Source organism: Dermacentor albipictus, chromosome 1 (genome assembly GCF_038994185.2).
Source record: "Dermacentor albipictus isolate Rhodes 1998 colony chromosome 1, USDA_Dalb.pri_finalv2, whole genome shotgun sequence".
Lineage (NCBI taxonomy): Eukaryota > Metazoa > Arthropoda > Arachnida > Ixodida > Ixodidae > Dermacentor > Dermacentor albipictus.
Window position 1 is genome coordinate 223,145,373 of NC_091821.1, and position 23,068 is coordinate 223,168,440.

The window sequence follows — 23,068 nt, forward strand, 5'->3', positions numbered from 1 at the left end:
GGGCGTAAACGAAAGGCAGTAAAAGAGACAGCGATTTGCGAATTGCTTACCACGGCCATTTTGTATTTCACTCGCTCTGTTTCGTTTCTAGCGTTCCTCTTGCTGATGTTCTAAGTGCGAACGGTGAAGAGAGAAGTACCGCGCGAGCCGCCGTTTGACTTTGAGCGCGACGCTCGCTGACACAGCCGGTTCGTCCGCGACGCGCCGCCTCTCGGTTGGCCGCACCGAGCGGACCGGAGGGGGAACGCTGTGTTTGCACGCGCGCAACAGCGCTGCCATTCTTCGGCGAGAGAGAAAGGGAGTGAATGCGCGCGCGCGCCCGCGCTGCAGTGGGCGAGAGCCGAGCGCCCCTTCGCCCCGCAACTCCGGCGGCGCGCGCACCAGCGTCCGCGCCTGCGCCCGCACTGGTTCGGAGGAGCTCAAACTCTGGCTGCCCAAAGTGGCGCGCCGAGTTTACTGCGAGTCCGGGCCGCGTCTGAGGAGCGGCGACGCAACTTTCCCACCGGCATCGATTAGTGTCGTTCGGTCGCGCCGGCGTGTTCCGGCTAAGTCCTTCGCCCCGAACCTGTTGGACGCGATGGACCGCAGGTCCATGGGCACGTGCTACGCGTTGGCCACCCTCCTGGCGCTCACCGGTAGCCCAGCAGCCGCCTGGAGGAACTACGGCACGCCCGGTAAGTGCGCCGCGCGGTCGGCACCGAGGCATGAGTTAGCGGGTCCGAGGACTTGCGACGAATCGCACTGGCTGGTTAAAGAAGGCTCGAAAGAGCCGCTGGCGAAGCTCACGTGCCTGTAATCTAGAGGAAGCTAAACGTAAGCTTCGCACCTCATTTTATGGAACGAAGGAACGCTGCCAGCCACGCTGATTCTCCATCCATAACACAAGGCCGGAAACCAGGAGCTGTCTGGTGACTTGCGATGCGCGCCGCCCGCTGTTAACTAACGCCGACGCTGATTCACTAAGTTTTGCCGAATTGAGACGCATCACTTCGCTTATCGGTGCTTGCTACGAGCGATTCTGATAATTCCACCGCAAGGCGTTGTTCCCCGAAACTGAAAACGAAGACTCACAGGACGCTTCAGGCACCTGTAAGTCTTTGTGGCCTTAATTGGGGCATATGAAGCCATATTTTGGTGCAGTACACTTCGACTGCATTCTTAATAGGTTATTACGCTGATCAGTATTTGTAAATTTGGTGCCTTCCTCACCCCTCTTTTTTTTTCACTTATGACACCAGTAGGGGATCGCTGCTCAAGACAACTAATGGCCAGGAGGTAAATCAAAGAACAATTAAAAGTGCATAAAGACGTCATTTTTGCGAAACCTAACGGCTGTCTAACGGTTGTCTAAATGTATTCATTTTATTACAACCTCAGAAGTGGAGTAGGACCGAAGTATGATAGGACAGAAGTGCCGCATAATTAAATGTCAAAGAGAACGTATAGAGTTCAGCTTCTCAGCTTCAGCCTCTCTAAATTCATACTGGAGGCGAAGTAGCCATAATTGACAAGAAGAAGAAAAGACTGCAGCGCAAGTGACACAAGCATGAAGGAATCGGAACAGGCATCAGACGTCTAGTCCGAAGTCAGAATCTTCTTTAGGGACCTACGCTGGGTGTTTCTGCCCGGAAATAATCATAGGTAAGGTGCTCTTCAACCTGAATGGGCCCGACGAGGGGAAAAGCGAAGTTGTCTTTGATATTAGAATAGTGTATGCTGCCTTGCGGAGAATTGAAGAAAATCTTAACCACGTTCGTGGCACATATATATGCTACGTGAATGAACACTGTGTAATCACTGTATTAGCTATGATATATGTATACTTTATTTGAAATCTAACTTCTTTTTTTGTGCTTTTTACCTGTTTCAATGAAGCAAAATCCGTGCGTAGTGTGAGTGTAGAAATTTAGTCCAGTTGCACAGCATAAAATCCCAAAATTTTCTTTGCTCTAGCGTTTGTGTAATCACCTTTTCAGTTATTTTTTACTGTTGTACCTATTTCGCACACGAAATATTTTGCCTTTTCGGAGCAGCAGAGATCGTAGAATAGTCAAAGTTGTTTTATTTAAGGGCGCGGTTCATTGGAGCCGATACCATAGCTGCGTATTTTTTTTGTTTATGCCTATGTTAATTATTCATATCGCGGTATAGATTGCCCTAATAGACAAGATGGGGAACAAATTTCCTTTCTAGTTGTCTTTCCGTAAATGAACAAAATACTCTAATTGAAGCCGCAAGCAATAGCGGTCATATTGTTCGACGAGTCAGCGCATTCCCTGAGAGTACGTTCAGTAATGACACGCGTTACATAAAACTGATAACAGAGGAAAGAACTTTACGTTTACCATAATGTGACTGGTTCGGGGTACTGACGATAATCCTGCCTGTGCCATTGGGTATCTGCACATCAAAGTTAATTTTTTCCAGCTCTTTATTTCAAATTCCAATACGCGTGCACTTTTCACAGTTATCGCCATCTCTGGGGATTATCGATTCCTTGGAATCAGATTCATGACCGTCAAAAAACTGTGTAATTAAGCCAGCTAGTAGATTGTTCGAAGATGTGAGCGACAGAGCGAAGACAGGACCCGGTATGCAGGAAAACCTGCATCAGTGCTGGTTTATGTACGTATATCAATCTGACCGTCCAGTTTTCCAGCTGTTGTCAACATCTTCAGCCAACTTAATGCCTCCTTATGTGTATTAATCGAATTCTTTCACCACAAGCGCCATTTCATACACCTTCGCGTAGACAGGTTTCCTGGGAATTTCTTCTTGCTCCGCGGGCGTGATCGGTCGCTAATGGGTCATGGGGCAACAATGCGCTGTGACGCAACATTAGCGACAGGACGGAAGCAATCGAGTTGCAGGACACACAAGAAAGAAACACTTCCTGCGCTTCTTGTGCGTCCCGCGTATCAACCCTTCACGTTTTGTCATCGGTCTAAGAACCAATTGGTCTGCTCGAACACTTCTTTGTTTTAAAACCTCGGCCGCAGCACCATTTATAGCATTAGGCCCTTCGCTTTGAAAATATCTTTAGTTAAGTGTTTGCACAGGCAGAGAACTCTAGCCGGTTTTAGGCATTGCGAAATTCCGTGTCCGCAATTAGTTAAATTGTCAGGGCGTGTACATATAGATGATTTAATCATAAAGTTGCAAAATAGCATAACACTATGACGCTAAACGTAAGAGTAGCACATGTTCTGTTTTTTTTTCTTTTTCTTGTCTTTTTTTAGCGTGATTAAATAAGCACTCACTGAGAGTAGAGTTGAACAAGGGCCTCTTCCGCTTGCTAGACTATTTAGGAACGTCGACGAGGCGACAGATCCTAACGAATCAAGCGTACAGGGATTACGTGTGTTTGAATCCCCACTGATTTATTGGAAAAATCTAACTAATAATTAATTGAGTAAGTAATGCATTTCAAACATAACACTGAGAAGAAGTGGTTTCGTTTATTTCTTTTGTCTGTACTTTATGTCAGGAAATAGTATGGTAGAAATTCTACTTACTATATACTCGACCATACGCGCGTTGCTTCAACAAGGCTTACCATTGACGTGCCCATCAACGGCATAGCAATGACTCAACAGCGGGAACAAAACCTATGTAGATGCGCTTGGTTAACATTCAAATTGGCGCATCAATTAATTCAATAAAAATATACTTAAAGATGATTTGCCATGACAAAAAGCAATGAAAATTAATATAACGAATTCAAGTAAGAACAAAATATAAAGGGTACAAGTTAGCTGCAATGCGTTAGACGTAAAACTCGAGCGTAAATAAAATGTGAACATTGCAAAGCTCACTATCTTTGGCCGCCTAGGCGTTTGTAGCAATACGAAAAAAGGCTGCTTCGCAAGAAAGCTTGTTCGTGTTCATGTTTACAGGGCACAAATATTTGGTAAAAGTTGTCAGGCCCTTATGTTAGTAGACGTCGGTGTTCTTTCTGAAACCGTAATTCACCGAACTTTCAAAGATTTCGCACTTAGATGTAGTAAAAGTAAACTCAGGTGGCAATAGAGGAGGCGTACACAAGCAGAGATCCGGACTGAATTCACCCGCGATCAGCACTCATTGCGCTTGGAGAGGAAACCGTATACTGTTTCACGAGGAAGACTGGTGCGCAGTTATGCGCACTCACTGAGGCCACCGCCGTTTTCACTTTGCACCCGGAGCAAGCCGACATGGAGCAAGGATGGAGGAACACCGCCCGTAAGAGCACCGCCCATAACCGAACGGAAAACAATTTCGAGCTCATATGACATCTCTCGTTTGAAGGGCTGCGTTTCCCTCATCGCTCGCACGTGCTGCCATGCCCATTTGCCCGCTTTAAGCTCTCAAAACTCGCATTCACCGACTGATTCACCTGCTGATTCATCACGTGCCTCTGCGGGGCCTTTAACGACTCGGGCGCTGCGATAGTTCACGACACGGAACTCCGCTATGGATATTAGTCTGGTGTGGTCAAGAGGAGAGCGCAGGCGGCAATTATATCTCCCCTCGTGACACTGGCGACGTCCTCCGACGGGGGAAACACGTAAGGCTCGCGAACGTGCTCTCACGCATCGCACCCTCGGGGGTTAGAGACCCTCCCAGCGCTGGAGGAGTTGAGGCGTGGCTACTTGCGACTCCTTTGTTAGCGGGTGATCCCCGCATCGGCTCATCCCTCAGTGCCCAATGAAGGCAATATGTTATAAACATAGAGGGACGTTCATCCTTGTCTGAGTTTTTTTTTTTCTCGGTGCATTCGAAAATACTTAGCGAAGCTCGTGAAGGAAGATTATTTGGAACATTATTTGAGCAGGAAACGACAATAGCTGCAAAAGATCGAGTTGTTCTGGAAGCGTTATGACAACTGGACTTAGAAAGAGCTTCTATATGAAGTTTATTGGCCGACAGTACTGAAGCTTTTCTGCTGGGCGATTCCTTCTCTGCTGAAAAAGAAGCGTGTATACCCCTCAGAGACCGCGGTAAATTTTGTGTGTTCTCCCAGTGCTCGCAGTTACAGGGAACAAACTGTATTCGTTCGAATGTTTTTGTATGTATGTTTGTTTGTCCAGCGTAGAAGCATTTCTTGTCTATTTCTCTTCGCAACGTTCCTGTCAAGACACTTAATGGAAGTTATGTGATCGCTGAAAGGTATTTGAGTCCGTCAATAATACTTCAAGTGAAAAAGTTTGCCAAAGGTTGTTGCCCGTCCGTGTGCGAAATACTCTGTCATTGCCAGAGCGCACATAGATGAAATTCTGATAGCCTGAAATTTGTGGCACGTGCCCACAACGGAAGGTTGACCAAGGATTGGGAGCTTAGTACGAAGTGATCTTGTCAGCTCTTCGTGAACCCACTGACACACTTTCTCTTTTCTTTGCCTTTATGCCCGGTCTTGTCAGCGAATTTATTTTAGCAAAGGAGAGGTTTGTGGGATGTTTGCCTCCTCCATAACATATGAAAACGTTAATGCCAGTTATGTCAACGCTGGCATAGCTTGAATCGCTTTATTTGGATCTGGTACACTCGTAATGCCTTGTGGGACCGGTAAATGGTCATCAGACACATCGATTATGATTTCGCCTCAACTATAAGTACTCTGTGTAATCCCCTGATTTTAGATCAATATAGACCGCATCCTTGCATAATACAAACAGGCAATCATATTTTCTGAAACGCCTATACGGCAACGGTTGTTTCAAACACCGTAACAATCTAAATTTGTGCATATTTTATAACACTTTTAGAAAGTATGGAAAGGTGGTTTTAGGGAAACACACACTGTTTTGAAAAGATGCTTGGAAGTCCCGAAAACCTTTCAGCTGGAAGCGAATTTTCACAGATAGGGGGTATTATGAAATAAATTTACTCATAAATCCTACAAGCACGCAAGAATTAATGTTCTACACCTCAAGCGGCGCACGAAGTGACGCCTAAGTATAGTACCACGCGTTTTGTGCATGTCCTCGCGTGAAGCGCTCATGGACACCGCTTCTGTACAACTTCCGCGTTACAAACTAAAAAAAAGCATCACACTGGCGTAACCTATAGCACATTACATATTCTCATAGGCTATCTCTCAACGCTTAATAGGAAAAGGCTTGTGATTCTATATTAGCGATTCGGCTAAATTATGCTGAAACATAGGTTGTTACATCATTATTGCGAGAATGGTTTCATGCTGTAGTGTTTTCCACTTAGAATGCGCAAAAGCCGTTACCATTGCTTCAACTCACTAACTACCACGGGAAACACTGAATAGTCCTAATGACTGAGCTCTTTTTAACAGTAGTGTGTGTTCAACGTGGCGAAGCTGCGCTGAGACCTATGGGGACACCGTAGTATATTTGCGGCACATTCACCTTCATTATCTGGGTTGTTAACATGCACTCAGTAATCCTAAGTACAGGAGCGTCTTCCGCATTGCGGCACTATCAGAATGCCCCCGCTGCGCCTAGAAATCCAACTGGTGAGGTAGCACTCAGCAAGAGAAACGTCATAACCACTGTGTCACAATGGCGGATTATTACGAAGCGTTAGACAGCGGATAAGCAAACTACACCGATAATGCAACAAACGGTATCACGACCAACAAGCAGTGCAAAACAACGGACACTTGTCTAGATACAAGATGGGACGAGCCAATTGGGCTTTATAACAATATTCTCCGCAAGGAACTGCTTCATGTAGCAACAATTAGTGCAATATTGTGGGAATGTGGGCCGGTTGGTACATGTTGCGTAAAAAAAAAAAAACTAGTAGCGCAAGACACAGGACATAAGAAGGAGACGGGCCAAGCGCCTGGAGATGACAGCGTTTCGTCCGTTTTTCTTTTTATGCCCAGCGTCTTGCGCAGCTACTCGTTTTTTTATGCATCAATTAGTGTTTCTTCTATGAATACAGGTACCCAAATTTGTCAGATTTTTTCGATTCCACTCAAGTTTGCCAGGAAGCAAAGTACAAGTTTTAATGTTCATTGTGAGCGCACTGTAAAGTCTGGATTCCGTGCATGTTTGAATGATTCATGATAGTCGTGGTAGCAGCTTTACGAAATAGCTGAAATATCGAGGTCCTTATGATAGCGACTGAACACTCTTAGCAAGATTGACCAGTGATCGTTTTCTTGTGTACCTAGAAAATGGGCTGATCATGGTTGTTATTTCGTTTGTTACGCATCGTTTCAGTCATGGCACAACGTGGGGTAAAATAGTATAGCGGTATGCTACCTGCGATAAAATTAACGATCTTGCCTTTTTAGGCTGAGCATTCTAAGGATTACACCACCGACGAAATGTACAAGCGCGGAGATATTTGCACTAGGCGCTTTCAAACGTTGAAGGCCGAACACCGCACGGCAGTGAATGACCGCTTACAGAGTTGATAGAGGCGCAGTGATATGTTTTGGTTTTATTAAAGCGAAGCTTTTCTTGCCTACTCCTTCCTGATTTCCTGCCTCACTGTTGGCTTCCTGCCTAGCAAAGAGGGCAGATCCCGATGATCGTGTAATCGAAATGGGGCCGATGTAATATGATCCGAACCAACTGTAATATGATCCGATCCTAGAAGATGTGTAATCAAATGTGGGGACAAGGTGGACAAGGTGTTGCCCCTATGTTTACATCACAGTGTGCATCATCGATAGGGTTTTATTGCGGTCTGTAGAGCAAGCTGATCTTGCAGGCAGTGCAATCCTGATAATCGGGATAATGATATGGCATTGTGGTAGCTCAGGTGTAGCATGTGGACCTAGCTTCTGTGCATGTTCCTCCGGTTTTGGCTTTGGTGTGCTGCCGAATAGACATATCGATGAGTTTCCCTTAGAACTGTGGGACAGAGAGGAAATGCACTAAGATCAGGAGAAAGCACACCTCACCCGATAGGCTCAGCAGGAAGTGTGCATTTGCACGGTGGAGTGCGTAGTGGCGGTGACAGATTGATCCCCGTGTGGTCGTCAGAGGTGTTTAATCGTTAAGCATGCATTGCCATATTTCGCACTTCTGTGCATGTGCGCCATTTATCATATTGCTTACTTCACGTGAAGCCTCGCAAAATGTTTCATTAGCTCAGAAGCCATCACTGCATCCGCATCTCTGACCATTAGGCAGTGTGAATGTGTGTTTACATTACTAAAAATTAGAACTTAAAATACATTTGCAAACATAATTAGCCTCTTTGCATAACCTTTCGTACGTAGAAATGGTTAAAGAAAGGTTTGCTTAACGTAGATTTAAAGAAATGTTTGGGCTCAGCCGGTATTTATTTTTTTTTTCGCTGTTGGAGTCGCGCGTACCCACTTGAAGGATTCACCAAAAATTGGATGCATGGTACTAATTAAAAAAAAACCCTGTGGACGGCTCACTTACTGGGTGCGTTTTGCAGTTTCACAAATCCTGCAGGCAAGTGAAATGCACGGTGGACAGCGCAGGTATGTTCCTGCTCGCACACTGAAGGCTTCATAAGATTCTAAGGGTGCATTTTAGCGTTGTCTATCTGTCTCCAGGAGCGCTTCCGGTGTCCTGCCAATATTTTACAGGAGTACCGGGCTTCCTTTCCAAGATGACGTGGGATTCTCCAAACGTATCATTTTTTTGGTGGTTACGAGAAAGCCTCGGAGTTTACGGGTGCAGACGACAAGCAGCTCCGCACTTTCGCTATTTGAAAAATGTCGCATTGGTATATAGCGTCAAAAAGGGATGCGCGTTTTGGCAAAATAGTAAAACTTCACTGTATGTCGTGATATTTGTCGCACATAACAACCAAATAACTGAACAAAATTATTTTTTGGGAAGCAGCTGTTAGAGCAACCTTTATCCAGCCCAAGAGACTCGGCGAAGACTCAGGCACAGTCTATGTTAATGTGAGCGCACACAAATGAGGAAGAGGATGTAACTGAGTATATGAGAGGAAGAAGAAGACGACGAACCGGCTTGCTTTAAGAAAAAATCTAGAATCAAGATTTACACAGCTTGGTTTGAGCTTTTCAAGTATAAATATCCTTTCTCTAGGAGCCTCCTCTCTTGGACAGTGCCACAGGGATATTTGCTCAACCGTGGAGGATTTTATAATTGCTACGAAGAGGTTGTCTTGAATTATTAAACATTTTATTTTTGTTCTTTTCCTCCAGTTAGCTTTACCATTTACAGTTTTTTAATAAAGATAGCCTAATTTCATCCAAATCTTGGCCAATCCCCCACAGTGGGTGTGCGCCATCGCTCAAGGAATACCATACCATACCATACCATGCTGCTAGCCTGTCTGAGTAGCTCTGCCTACATTTATCGTTATTTTCGTTATTTTCTGGTAGTATTACTGGTCAGAATGGTTCAAGACGTATGTCGACTCGGAAAGGTACCTTCCGTATCGGAGACCAACGGGTGCTGCGCCACCCACCGCCTCAAAAGGTGCTAGAAGGAACCAAGTTGGCACCGACGAGCACCCCGCCATGACCTCCCAAGGGCTGACACCGGGTCAGAAACGCCAGCTGGTTTGTACAAGCCAGCCTGACTGCAAGCGACAAGACACTGGTGAATGTGAAGACGAGTCAACTATCATCTAGGACGACAACGTGGCGAACCCTTCAGACCTAGACATGGACGAGGGTGGCTTCCGAATTGTGCGCCATCGTAAAGACAGGGCGGAGGGCATTCCAGTGTTAATCGCTGCAGCATCCGAACGAGATGATTTAAGGCAAGTAAACCCTATCGTCCTGTATTCTGAGATTGCAACGATTCTCGGTGGAGCACCAGTGAAGAGCCACTTCACAGCACAGGGAGTATTACTCTTAGATGTAGAGACAGAAGGACAAGCCAACGTCCTTCTAGAGACGAAGAATATCGGCGGCATTGTCATATCTGCCCGTGTCCCACACAGTTATATGAAAAACACGTGCATTGTTAGAGGAGTCCCTAAATGGTACTCGGATGAAGAGCTGCTCACCTACCTGAGACCTCAGGGAGTATTCCATGCAAGAAGAATCATCCGTCGGGTCCAAACCTCGTCATCTGAATGGGAGTCAAGGCACACTAACTCGGTGGCTCTCACATTTGCTCCAAATTCTGAACGCCCGAAGAAGATCAACCTTGGTTTCACCAGACACGAGCTTGTCGACTACGTGGAGACACCACCACGCTGTTATAAATGTCAGCGCTTCGGACATATCGCCAAGTACTGTCGTGGGGAACAGAGGTGCAAGCGCTGTGGGTGACCTCATGACTTTAAGACGTGTGCAAGTAAAGACAACTTTGTGTGTGCAAATTGCGGCGGTGATCATCCTGCCAGCTACGGTCGATGTACTGCGCGGACAGCTGCTCAGCGAAGAAATAAGTTGTTTGTTCTGGGTCCAAAGAGTGCAAGCGCACCATCGTACACGAAGAAGACGTCCAGAGCGCCACAACTAGCTGGTTTGGAAACAGAGTACGCATCTCATTTCCCGCGTCTAACACCGATAAACGAAGTTATTGAGCCAACGCAAATGGTCACAGCCGCTGAGAAACCTGTTCGAAAAAAGTCCGAAAAACGCACCTATGCGGCCGCAGTAAACCGACCTCAAGTACCACTTGGAAACAGCCAGCAGGAAAGCTGCCAGCATGTGATACGCGCTTTGTTCACGGCACTATATTCCCATGTCGCGAAGATGCCTGCTAGTTCAACGAAGGATATGCTGAAAGCAGTGCTGGTTCTTGAGTCAGTAATACTCTGCTCTACTTCCACATACCCTCAGTAGCATAATGGCAATTTCTCGCCCACTTGGTCCATTCCGTCGTCCAAAAGTGCCCTTAATAATGCAATGGAACTGCGCCGGTACTCTACATCGTCTTTCTGAACTCAGCCTTTTCGTTCGAGACATACCTACACCAATTCTAGCCCTCTCGGAGGCCGGTCTCCCAAATGGAAGGACGATCCCAGGGTACATCAGACATGGAAATCTGAGCATACCGTCATTTTGGAATGGAAGTGCGATGATATACATCAGGCGAGAAATACCTCACGTCACCTTACCAGTGCAAGACCTTTGTTCTACCTTCTTGGAAGTCGCCGCCGTGCAAGTGTGCCTAGGAAAACGAAAACTCAGTGTGGTGTCGGTGTATATAAGTCCGCGCAGGAAGGTCTCCATGGAGGCGTTTATAAAGGACCCTTGCATTCGTTGCCCCTCTCCTAGAGTAATCTGTGGCGACTTTAACGCACATCATTCGCTTTGGGGTGATAAGACTGCAGATTCCTGAGGCAAGGAACTTGTCGCAGCCGCGGATGCTGCTGACTTATTTATCGCGAACGATGGCAAACCGACTTTCTTCAGACCACCAGATTCATGGAGTGCCATAGACCTCGTGATCCATTCCACAGACCTTGTCGTATCGTCAACGACGGCCCCAGACAGGATGGGCAGTGACCACTTTCCTATCTTCACCAACATCACCGGATTTCACACTGCTGGGCGACAATTCTGTGCTGTGACACGCTGGGACACATACAGAGAAGCGTTGGATGAATCCCCTGGTGAGCTGTTCGCAGATATGCTGCGGAGCAAAAGAGTGGCTACCTCAATGGCAGCCACTTTTTTTCAATGTTGAAACTGCCAGATCATTTCCCTACTCCTGATTTGAAACTAAAGAACCTCTGCGCAGCGCGTGGGAGAGCGGAGCGAAAACTAATGAGAAAAACGGGAAATCCATCTACGAAAACTGAATACAACAGAATAAACGCTGTCATCCGTCGTCACATAAAAAGGTTAAGACGACTTCAATGGGCTGCTTTCTGTGAGAGTTTATCGGTGTTTACTCCCATGACAAGGATATGGGGAGTAATGAATAGCCTATCCGCAAAGATTCGCCTACACAGGCCATTCGAAGCACTTGCTTTAAAGCAAGGAAACGATTTGCAAACCCTTGCAGAAGATTTTGCAGACGTATATACATCTGGCAGATCAGCAGGAGTATCGAACCCTCTGCTGTCTGAAGCATTCCATACCATGGATACGCCGTTCACCTTTCGTGAGTTGGATTTGGCGCTTAGCAAATTAAGAAGACGCTGTGCTGCGGGTCCCGATTTGATCAGCAATCAGATGCTGACAAATCTGCCATATGAACGAAAACGAGCCCTTCTTGACATATTTAATCATGTCTGCAGCACAGGAGAGATCCCAGAAGCGTGGAAGACAGCATGGGTGGTGCCAGGGCTCAAGTCCCGGAAAGGATCCTGCAAACCTCACCTCATATCGGCCAGTATCGCTAACATCATGCGTATCAAAGTTGATGGAAAGACTAATATGTACGAGGTTAACATGATACCTTGAGCAAGGAAATAGACTGCCATCATGTATGACCAGATTTCGTCCATGGTTGAGTGCCCAGGACAGTGTCTTGGATCTACTAAGCCATATCGAGCACCATCGCGTAGACGGCCTTTCCACACTCGCCATCTTTATGGACGTTGCCAAGGCATACGACTGTGTGCTTCATACAGGCATCATCAGCGGACTCCGAGCAATTGGCGTCTCGGGAAATGCTCTTCGATTCGTCCATGAATTTCTCAGTGATCGATGTGTCCAAGTTAAGCTCGGAAGTATAATTAGTGACAAGCGACGAATTTCCCTCAGCGTCCCACAAGGAAGTGTGCTATCTCCCTTGCTTTTTAACGTTGTCATGGCCAGCCTTCCAGATAACTTGAACGTAGGTCGGGCGGCAGTTAAAATGTCCATCTACGCATATGACATCTGTATTCCGATCTCGGGGTACCAACAAAAACGTCTGGCCCGGATAGCCCAGGCCGCAATCTCCACTATCGATCGCCACTTATCAACGCTTGGCCTATCTTTATCAGCAGAAATATCTGCCTTCATGCTTTTCCCTGGAGTGAGACGCAAGTCAACACGTCTGACGCTGAATATCAGAGGGCATTCAATTCTCCGTGCAACTCATGTTCGATTCCTGGGCGTCACCATCGACAACAAGCTACTATAGCGTGGTGCGGTCGAAAGTCTTGTGCCTGCATCAGTGCAAAGAGTCAACGCACTTCGTCGATTGGCAGGTGTACGTTGGGAAAACAATCCTATATCCATGCTTAAACTGAACGCGGCACTTATAACAAGCCGCATTCTGTATCAGCTCCCTCTGATATCACCGTCATCAAGTCAATTCGAGCGCTTGGAGGCATTGCACAGAAAGGGACTTCGCTTGGCGATGGGAGTTCCAACGGCGGCTTCAAACAAGAAAGTCACTAATGAGGCAGAGTCTCTTCCACTCCACCTCTTGGCATCTCAGGCCTTGCTGACGCAGCTATTAAGGCTGGGCGAGTCACGCGTAGGCACGGCGCTTCTCCGGCGGCTAAGAGCAAGAACTCGCTTACATTTCCATGCGGCGCTGAACACCTTCCGATTTTTAGGATTGGAATGGCCTAAACGAAGTCGCCTTGACCCGCCATGGTCTTTTTCGGATGTTACCTGCAGCCTCAATGTACCCCACCTACCGACGAAACGCACCATTTCAACTGCCGAAGCAAAGTTTATTGTGCTGGACCACTTGAGCACTGTGTTTCAAAGCAATCTACAAGTGTACACAGATGGTTCGGTGTGCGCACAAATAGCTGTGCAGTGGCATTCTGCATACCATCCCTTGATGTGTCATGGTCTGGCCGACTGGATCGCGTAGTTTCCTCTACAACAGTAGAAAGCATCGCAATCACCGCGGCTTTGCGGAAACTACGGGCCTTTTCTGCACGATATGCTGTGGTGCTGACGGATTCCAAGTCAGCATTACAGAGATTACATCGGGGCCTACCTCTAGAGAAATTTACAAGGCAGTCTCTGGCACTGATTGACGACCTAACGAGCAAAGGATTTAACATAAGGTTTCAGTGGATTCCATCAGACGTAGGAATTGATGGAAACGAGGAAGCTGACGCCTTTGCACGACTAGCACTGACATGTGTCCCAAAAGTAAAAGCCCCAAAAGCTTTTCAAAACCCTAAGGGTGCAATCCGCCTTCACTTTAGAGAGATGCACAAAAATCCACACGAATCCTGTGTGACTCATGGATTTACACGCGAACAAGCGACGCTTTTATACCGCATCAGGACTGACTCCGCGTACACCCCAGCTTGGTTATTCAAGACTGGGCTTCGCGCTTCCCCACTCTGTGTTTTCTGTGGCGACATTGGCGACATCGAACATTTCATTTGGCTATGCCCGCAGTTTGACACAGAAAGAAAAGCGACGGTCGCCAACCTACAAAAAAGTGGTCTCGCGCACAGGACCTTTGAAGACATTGTTTTCCCCGGAGGGCCCGCGGCATTCAGGAAGAGAGCGCAACGACTGCAGATAGCCTTCCTGCGAGACACGGGGCTCATCGACACCAGGGGACACACCCCTGATCTCAACTCGAAGGAGGATCAGGCGAAACAATTGCCGGCTATGTATGCCAGGCTAACCCCGCCTGCATCAACATCATCACCACCACCACCTGAGTATATGATGGTACTAATAAGTAGATAAAGAAGTGCATATTAAATGTCTACTCTGAGAGCGGCTATGCCGGCCGTAGCTTAAAATTACGGGAAACGCCACGTGGGAAGCTGTGGAGCATGGGGGTAAATGTGGACGAAAACCCAGCAACGGTGGTACGCTGGGGCAACAACAGCAGTCACGTGGTGATTGACAGAAGTTTGCTCCAGGTCTGTGCACCGGCCGATAAAACGAGCTCGGAACTTGTCACACAAGTAAGGAGTAAAGAAGGTGGTACAGAGCAGCGCCTCATCACCAGGTTAAAAGGAAACTACGGGATGGGATCGGTCACATTAATCTCTTGGGCTTGTTTTCTGTGTCAAACATATTTTTTCGCAGGAAGAAGGAGATTATTTAAAATGGGTATTAAAGAAAAAAATGTCGAGAAAAGAATCGGGCGAATGGGCCGTAAACAGGATAAAACGAGGAGTAACCGCTTCTGCGTTGAACGGTAGTTACATGCGAAAGTTTTGAATGGCAAAATTGCGTCCGAATTTCTGCGGCCTTTTTTAATCTACATGGATCTCATATCAGGGTGCGTGGGATGAAAGCGTTAAGTCAGGCGGTTGGTATGAGAATGGTAGTTAGAAGCTGTATTAAGGGGTGCCAGAAGGTCAAAGCACTTCGTCTGCCCCTTGTGAAAGGAACCTATTTCCAAGGTCGACCAGGAGGACGCGAGCAGCACCATGATAGACTATGGCTTGGCGAACAAACACAACTTCCAAAACTTCCGAAGCAAAGCCATAGCGTGTAGCTCCATAGCATGTCTTCCCTTCCAGAATTTCGAACTTTTGCGTTAAGAGAAGAGTCCCGCATTGGAATTTTACTACCGGTCCTATTGAAGGAATTTCAGTTTGGTGCATATTGCAAGGCTCCTAGGGATCATTTATTAACGCGGTATTAAAATTGTGATTATTTCCATTATTGAACTTGCGGGAAAGCAGTTTCTTCTTGCATTCATCGCAATATAGTAGCCAACATTGAAATTCCAGCCATTATATACTGTTCATAATGTTGAAGACTATAGGTTTCACTGAACGGTTGTGAATGTGTTGCGCACCACTGTTACTGACCTCCCCCACCCCTTCCCACTACGTCAGCGCCACGTATCAGCGATGCAGATGAAAAGTTTGAAGGGATGAAAATAATCAATGGATGTTCGAAGACTTCGGATAGTGTTGGAGGTGCTTAAAATAGTGTTACATACGTGGGGGAATGCGCAGAATTACTTCTGTAGACAGACCATCAGTACGTCAATAAGGCGTTTAGTATACCCCTTAGTTACCCTGACCTCTTTAGGATTGTGGACCAAACTGCTGTGTTGGTATCTCCGCTGCGCTACGTGGATTGCCCGGAGCCCCTGTAATGACATGACGAATTTCGCATATTTAGACATTGGCTGAAATGATCACATGACAAATTACATAGCTTTTTCCTATCTGATTACGTAAATTGAAAGGCAGCCGGTCTTGAACGCAGACCAGTCGATTCGGCAGAGGATGTTACATGCAAGGGATTTTAAACGGAATTTGAATGGAGCTTCAATCTTCAAATAAATGAGGTCGCTGCCCCATGTCTGTATGACTAAATACTACAAGCCACTACCAATAAAACATTACGAAACAGACCTGAGATATATGCAGCTGTTATAGATCAGCCGTCGCAAACATGTAACACTGGCTTCCTTTATGCAGCAAAGTTTGTGCACAAAGAGAACGAAGCTTCTTTCCCTGGAGTTTTTCTTGGTTATGCTCCAAAGCGAGTGGTGTGCGTTAAAACTTCCAGCTGTCGACAAAAGGACAAAATGTCGCCGTTACTATACTCTCTTCAGTTTGCTGGTGTGCGAGATTACTTAAAGCCGATAGACAAGCAGATACGAGATTGAACGCAAACTTGTCACTTTTCATGGCGAGCAAACGCAGCGGTTTGAGTGGTGAGCTTTTATTTAATGCAGCACGTACGCAAGTTCTAATAGGATGAACATGGTCACTTCTCTGTCACCACAGGCAGCGCGAAAGCTTCGTGGTGGCACAGTCGGGCACGCTCCTATAAAGTTCCGCAGTACTCATTCAGCTCTTTCTAAGACATGGGAACTTCTCTCTTGCTTCACCTCTTTCAATACCCTTTCCCCCTTTCCCAGCGCAAGGTAGCCTACCGGGCTCAGCCTGGTTAACCTCCCTGCCTTTCTTTTATGACTTTTCTCTCTTCCAAGACAGGGTCTTCTTTGGCTACTTCACATGGTTTTGGCGTACGGCTGATGTGGGTATCTACCTCGCCTCAAAACTAGACAAAAAGTGAGAATTAGTCGCAGAGTCGGCAAAATTAATGGTACAGCCGTAATTAGCGCCAATATAGTCAAATATTAGCCATATTGTACCACATACTGCATTATCTCCGCGATCGACCCACCTGGCCGCTTGGCAAAATAAATAAAAGCAGAAGAAAGAAAGAAAAGTGTGCCAACCAAAAAGCGAATGAAGAAAATTGTCCTAAATGAGAGAAATAGACGGTCTGGGATAATGTAGTCTGAATGTGGAATGAAGAAAATAATGTGACTAATGCAAAAATATGATGCAATTATCAAACATTGCATCATATTTATTGCCCCAGTTTCAATACATACGAGTATAAGTACAGTCGGCGTCATCCTTTTGTAGAGCGCGGTAACGGTGGCAGCCGGGGCGCTCATGAGCCAGACAGCGATGTCAAGTGGTAGTTGCTGGGCCTAAACATGCCAAGCAGCTACCGTTAGCCGTCGCATGGATGCCTCAGGAGCACCCCGGAGGCCGCCGTCCCCGCGCTGTACACAACGGTGACCAGTCAAGACGTACTTTTGGGCTAGTTGGTTCATATCCGTAGTAAAACCGCGCCAGAGAACGCCCTGTAGGTGGTGCAGGTGGGGTTCTTCTTAGTCTGGTACCTTGTGTTATCTGGCGCTGTTTTACTACAAAGATTACGCAGACTCCACATATACCATGTACGTCGGCCTTGTCTTCTTTTGCATCGACGTTCACTGACACGCTTTTCCTTTAATAACCGCAATGCGCACGTAAGATTCATCCAAAGCTCCCATTCTCAAATAATATAGAGCCTTTTCCCAACTCTCTCATGGACACTGCCATGTTTGATCACGTGGTGATGCGCCCATTGCTCTCCCCAGCAGGCCTCCGCTGCCTTTGTTCACAACGACCGCGCACGACGCTGGCGTGACACAGCAAGCCATTGTTTCGGCATTCGTCGCAGACAAACAATGACTGCATTAACGGCATGGAACTTCGGCCAAATCTTTCGAAGACATGCGAACGTCGCATATCCATCCTCCCGAGCTCATTACGACTTGTCCAAATGTTGCGAGCAGTACCGTACGGTGACCACCACAAAGCGGGGTTAGAAATCGCTTTTAAGGCACAGTGGTTCATATTAACTCAGGATTGCAGTCATTCACTTATCGCTCTTTCTTTCTTTATGGTCATTGGCTTGTAAGTCGCAGGTTGTCATATATCCTAATTCAGTAATGTTTTTTTTTTCGTGGAATGACAATGCATTATTTATTTTCTGCCTAATCACTCATAAATGTGTCAACTTAAAGCATCCGTGTTTTGAAGTTTTGTAGTAGCTTATCGAAAAGACGTAATGTTCGTCAGTCGTTCATGTTGGGGCTCAGGACGAATGGTTCAGCTTCGAAGATTTCATATGTAACATATGTAGACCATTCAGTCGTTGACATACTCCATTATCAGTGCACTCATGCCTAATTCACGACTGTGATTCTCAGTGAATAGTGCTGAAGGTTAGTGGAGACCGGAAAAACAATATTTACAAGAGCGAGCGATTGTCTACTAATTTTACGGTGTTATCTGACATCTTACTTTTCCGGGAACATTGCTTTTGGTAGTCAAAAATCGCAAAATTGTTTCGCTACTGCCAAACCTTAGCTTGGATTAGATGAAGGTTGGACATTTTATTCCGGGCTCATGGAGCAAAGAAACAACACAGGCGAAGAAAACCTGGAAAGAGAATACAGCTACAGTGAAGTAGAGTTAACAGGATGCCATTAACGAGTTGCGCACCTTTTTTTCGGTGCTTCTTCATTGTGAATGGCATGTTATCTGCAACGAAATGCAGAGCTGCGATGCTAGCGCGCTGACAAAGTATAGTGTTCCAGATGAGGACTGTCGACTGAGAAACGAGTCCAGGACTATTCAGGTTCTCATGGAGGTAGCGGGCGTCAGCCTGCTGCCGGTGGGCGACCAATGTTGACCGCTAGCTTGGGCCGCTAGCTATGGGCTGACTTCTACGTTGCTGAGCGTACAACATGGCCCACTGGGTACGTGCCCCGGCACACAACTTTGTCACCTTTTTAAAGAACTCTATAAACCCATAATAAATGTACGCACACCCTGAAATTACGGCGTGTATTGCCGACGTCTATATGCGGACTCGGATACCGATGCTTACCAGCGATACCCACGTTACTTACTCGTTCCTGAATATACTTATGTGGTGTCGGGCTTTCTGGTGATCAGCGAAGCTGGGGCCCCGTACCGAGGCCTTCCATTGCACTCCGGTTGACTGAAGTACGCCACTATACCGAACTGGGACAGCTGGGTCATGTAATTTTTAGAATGTAATTTGTACGATATACCCGTTCACCAGGTCTCATGCTTAAGGGTACTGGGATTGTACCTACAAAGTGACCAAAAAGAAACCACAACAATCCAACGCTTAAAGACACACGGCTCAAGTGGGCCAGTTTATTTCGAGAATCGTTGCCAGACACTCCGGCATGAAAGAGAACAATATCATTTGACAGCTACTAGCCTTTATCATCTCCCGTATAGCATATAGTATGCAATTCTTAAATTTCACGCATACCGAGAAACACACGATTGACATAATGATAAGAAAATCATTACAACAAGCATTACACCTTCGCACAGCAAACGAAAAGTTATTAGCTCTAGGATTACACAATACACTTGACGAAATTATAGAAGCACAGAGAACACCGCACTATGAACGCCTAACACACATTGACTGGACGAACAATACTAAACAAGCTGGAAATACCACACGCGAATTGAAGAAAAGAGATATTCCACTGGACATCAGGACCACCTTCATAATACGCCCCACTGCAGAGAACATGCACCCAAACCATAACGCAGAGCGACAGAAAGCAAGAGCTCAGAGACTCAACAAAGTGCTCAAAGACGCTGAACATGTGGCTAATGTTGATGCTGGAAAGTATCCGTCACAACCAGCCATGACTCTAGCAGTTGTTACGGGTAAAAAAATGAATATCGCAACAACTAGCTCCATACGTACCAAACACCCAGAAGAAAGGGATGAGGCTGCAATAGCTTTAGCATACGCATCAAGCACTGCATTATGCATCGTCACCGACTCCAAAGCAGCCGTAATTAATTACACCAAGGGACCTACATCCCCTCAAGCATACTGAATTCTCATTGGAACACATCCTACCCGCAGAAGAACTGTTCGACTCATCTGGACGCCAGGTCATGCAGGGGTAATTGGGAACAATGCTGCGCACGACGCTGCCCGAGAAAGTAGCAACCGGGAGAGTCACTTGCGTCGCCCACCTCTCCCTGGACAACAAATCACCGAAGAGACACAAACAGAACTACGGCCTCCAGAGCCAGAACCAGATCAAGAAATAACAGCTTCACAATGCGAACAAATGCTCGCTATAAAGTGCTCGATATAAATAGCTTCCTCCTGACAAACCATTAAACAAACACCAAGCAACTACGTGGAGACTTCTACAAACAAGCACCTTCCATACGCCACTACTCAGGCACCGAATACACCCAGAAGCATACTCATCACACTGTAAGACATGCAATACACCACGTGCAGACCTCCATCACATGATATGGGCATGCCCATCAGCTACAAACGATATTAGACACCGCATAAACAACAATGCTAAAATAAAAACCCCTCAGCAGTGGGAGGCTATACTGCTCAGAGAATGCCCAGAAGACCAGGTCTGGACTGTCCGGCTGGCGGAGGACGCCATTACAGTTCAAGGCATCGCCTGCGTTGATCAGCTTTTGGTACAACAATCCATGTGAGAATGCCACAGTTTTCAATCCACTAACTAGGAAGAAGACTTGCTGAAATGTGCACGCGTACAGCATATTTAGTAGACTTTTTAAAAAAGAAGGGTGAGGCATAGCGTCCTCAATCTACACTGCGGGTTGTGAGGGACACAGCAGTGCTGGGGCTCCGGATTCATTTCGACCATCCGTAGTACTTCCGTAGACCGGAAATAGAACCGGTGTGGAGGCCACGCGGCGGGTTTTGATGCAGCAAATGGCTACATCGTCGGCAACAAGCGTCGGCACCCCTTTAACGCCTTTAAGTTCAGAATTATACAATCTTGATATCAAACGTACCACGGCATGGAAGCTTGCGAGTCATACTTGGTTTCCGAATTGTACACGCGTAATGGGGGCATCAACGAAAACAATGGCAGACTGACATTTATATTCCAATAAAGTAATCTCATTCTGAAAAGGGCGTAAAAGAGCTAAAAGTAAGTTATGTTTATCTTTGTTCTTGCTGCGAATGTAGTTAAAAGCATAAAACTGGGCCTTTATGTTACTCTCGTCCGTACTTCCCGTTACGGCATTATCGTCATGCCACCTCCCATTCCTATGCTTCATCCTCGCCCTATAGCGAATGGAAACAAAAGATTTCCCCTCCAGCGTCAGCGGGGGTTCAAACTGTGGCCCCTGTGGCTATATTCACTTAGGAGCCGGAAACACTAACTGCAGCACCATATTTTGTTTCGCGTTTTATTGTAATTAGTGTGCGCTTGCACAGCTTTGGAGCTTAGGGATTTCTACGGTGGGGGTGGTCCTGATGTTGCAATAGGTGGAGTTAGCATGGCCAGCTTGGCCGGCAACTGTTCCGCCTGAGCACCTCTTACACTATATATGGACAGGTGTTTCTCCAAACACTCATAAATACTCGTGTCGCGGAGGAAGCGATTTGTATGGGATTTTCTGGTCAACGCAGACTCTGAGAGGGGTGTTGTTCATGTGCTTCGGTGGCCACAGCAGGCCACAGCAGACTTTTGCTGTTTTCGATTCTATCAGTACTGGTTCGCGCCAGCCCTTCCACATATAATGCAGGCGAAATTCGCTGGCTTGCTGGTCGTATTTAGTCCACCATCTCGCTCCACGTCGTTCTCCACAATGCGGTAGGCGTCTCACGACGCTGTTTCGTGTCGCCTGGTCTAATGTTTTTTGCTGCAAGTTTCGCTTTGGTGGAAAGAAATTTTTGATATTTTCCCTGCGTGCCCTGGTGTAACTGGTACGCACGGGCAAACGGAGACGCTCAGCACGTCTCCGTTTACGAGCGGTTTCTCCGACACACAAACCCACACTTAGCAGCACGTAATGGTAGCTTTTATAGGTCAAATCAAGCGCCGCTATACCAAGGTGAAATCAGCTAACTGCAAAGCGCGAGCGCGTGGTCGGCAGTATCGTCCGCGCCGTCTGCTGGTGATAACCACCAGCTCTATCTGCGATGGCATGAGTGTACTGTTAGGTACCGAACACGCCACACCAGGCCTCAGACCTTTGACTTATCTCGAAAGAATGTGAGCGCGTCGCTGCCGTCGACTTTTTTGTCGCAATCGCTGCGGTTTAAACGGCGCCGAGGGGCTTTTGGCTTCCTCAGGTAATGTGAATCCTACGCACGTAGAATTTAAACGATGAAAAAAAAAATAAAGAAATGAGGCTCGGTCATTCCGCCCGTGGGACCCAATTCACAAAGCTTTTCATCTAAGTGCTCTTTACCATTGGGCGGCTGCCTTCGCTAATAATATGTAGAGCATCGCGATCGACTGCAGTATGCAGCTCTAGCGTAAGAACCCTTTTGTGAATGCGGGCCCAGTTACTATAGGCTCATTAGATTTACCCTACACATCGTGGAATAGTTTACGCCAGTTCAGTGACAGTTCTCACTCGTGCGGAACCGGCACGGCATCTCCTGCACGAACGCTGCGCAACCTTCCTGACAAGTGCAGGGAATGCTGTGAACTCATTCTGCATGAAGCCTGGACGGAGTGAAACGAACGGCGACATGCACACGCATCCATGTCGAACCAACGAAACGAATAGCGAAGCGCAGTGTACCTCGTGAACTAGTTCAGAAAGTGTAGGTGAATCGAGGCCACGGTTTGATACGCGCACGTCTCATTGTTCTTTCTGGAAGTTCATGTGAATCCCTCCAACTAGCGTACCATGCTGAAAAAGTATCCAACGACCTTTCGTTTTACTGCTACCAAAAAAAAAAATGCAGGAGGTCCAAAAAAAAGTTTGCTTTGTTTGTCCGTCCAACCTTTCCATTACACTTCGTCGTTTAGGTCACCTACTCATACTTACCTTCTTTACCCAAGTGACTTAGTATACGCAAAAGCCCAAATTCTGGTTGGGTTCTATTGTACATTTTTTTGCGTTCTTTTGGGCGCCCGGCTGGTGACGTCCTCCGACTTTGAGTCCTCCATTTCTATAACTTACTATTCTACTGTAATTG

The 23,068-nt window shown here is 46.7% G+C and overlaps 1 protein-coding gene across 2 annotated transcripts in view; it reads left to right on the top strand.

Annotated features, from left to right (window-relative positions):
• The first annotated feature begins 241 nt into the window (after positions 1-241).
• The window catches only part of LOC135912057 (B-cell receptor CD22-like), a 142,509-nt gene continuing 119,682 nt past the window's right edge, over positions 242-23,068 (top strand). Inside the window, exon 1 of one of the 2 annotated variants that reach the window (XM_065444433.1) lies at positions 242-674. In XM_065444433.1, the coding sequence (XP_065300505.1) occupies positions 578-674 (97 nt within the window). In that variant the 5' untranslated portion in view covers positions 242-577. The remainder of the gene's footprint in view (positions 675-23,068) is intronic. The other variant, XM_065444432.2, reaches the window with a different exon arrangement.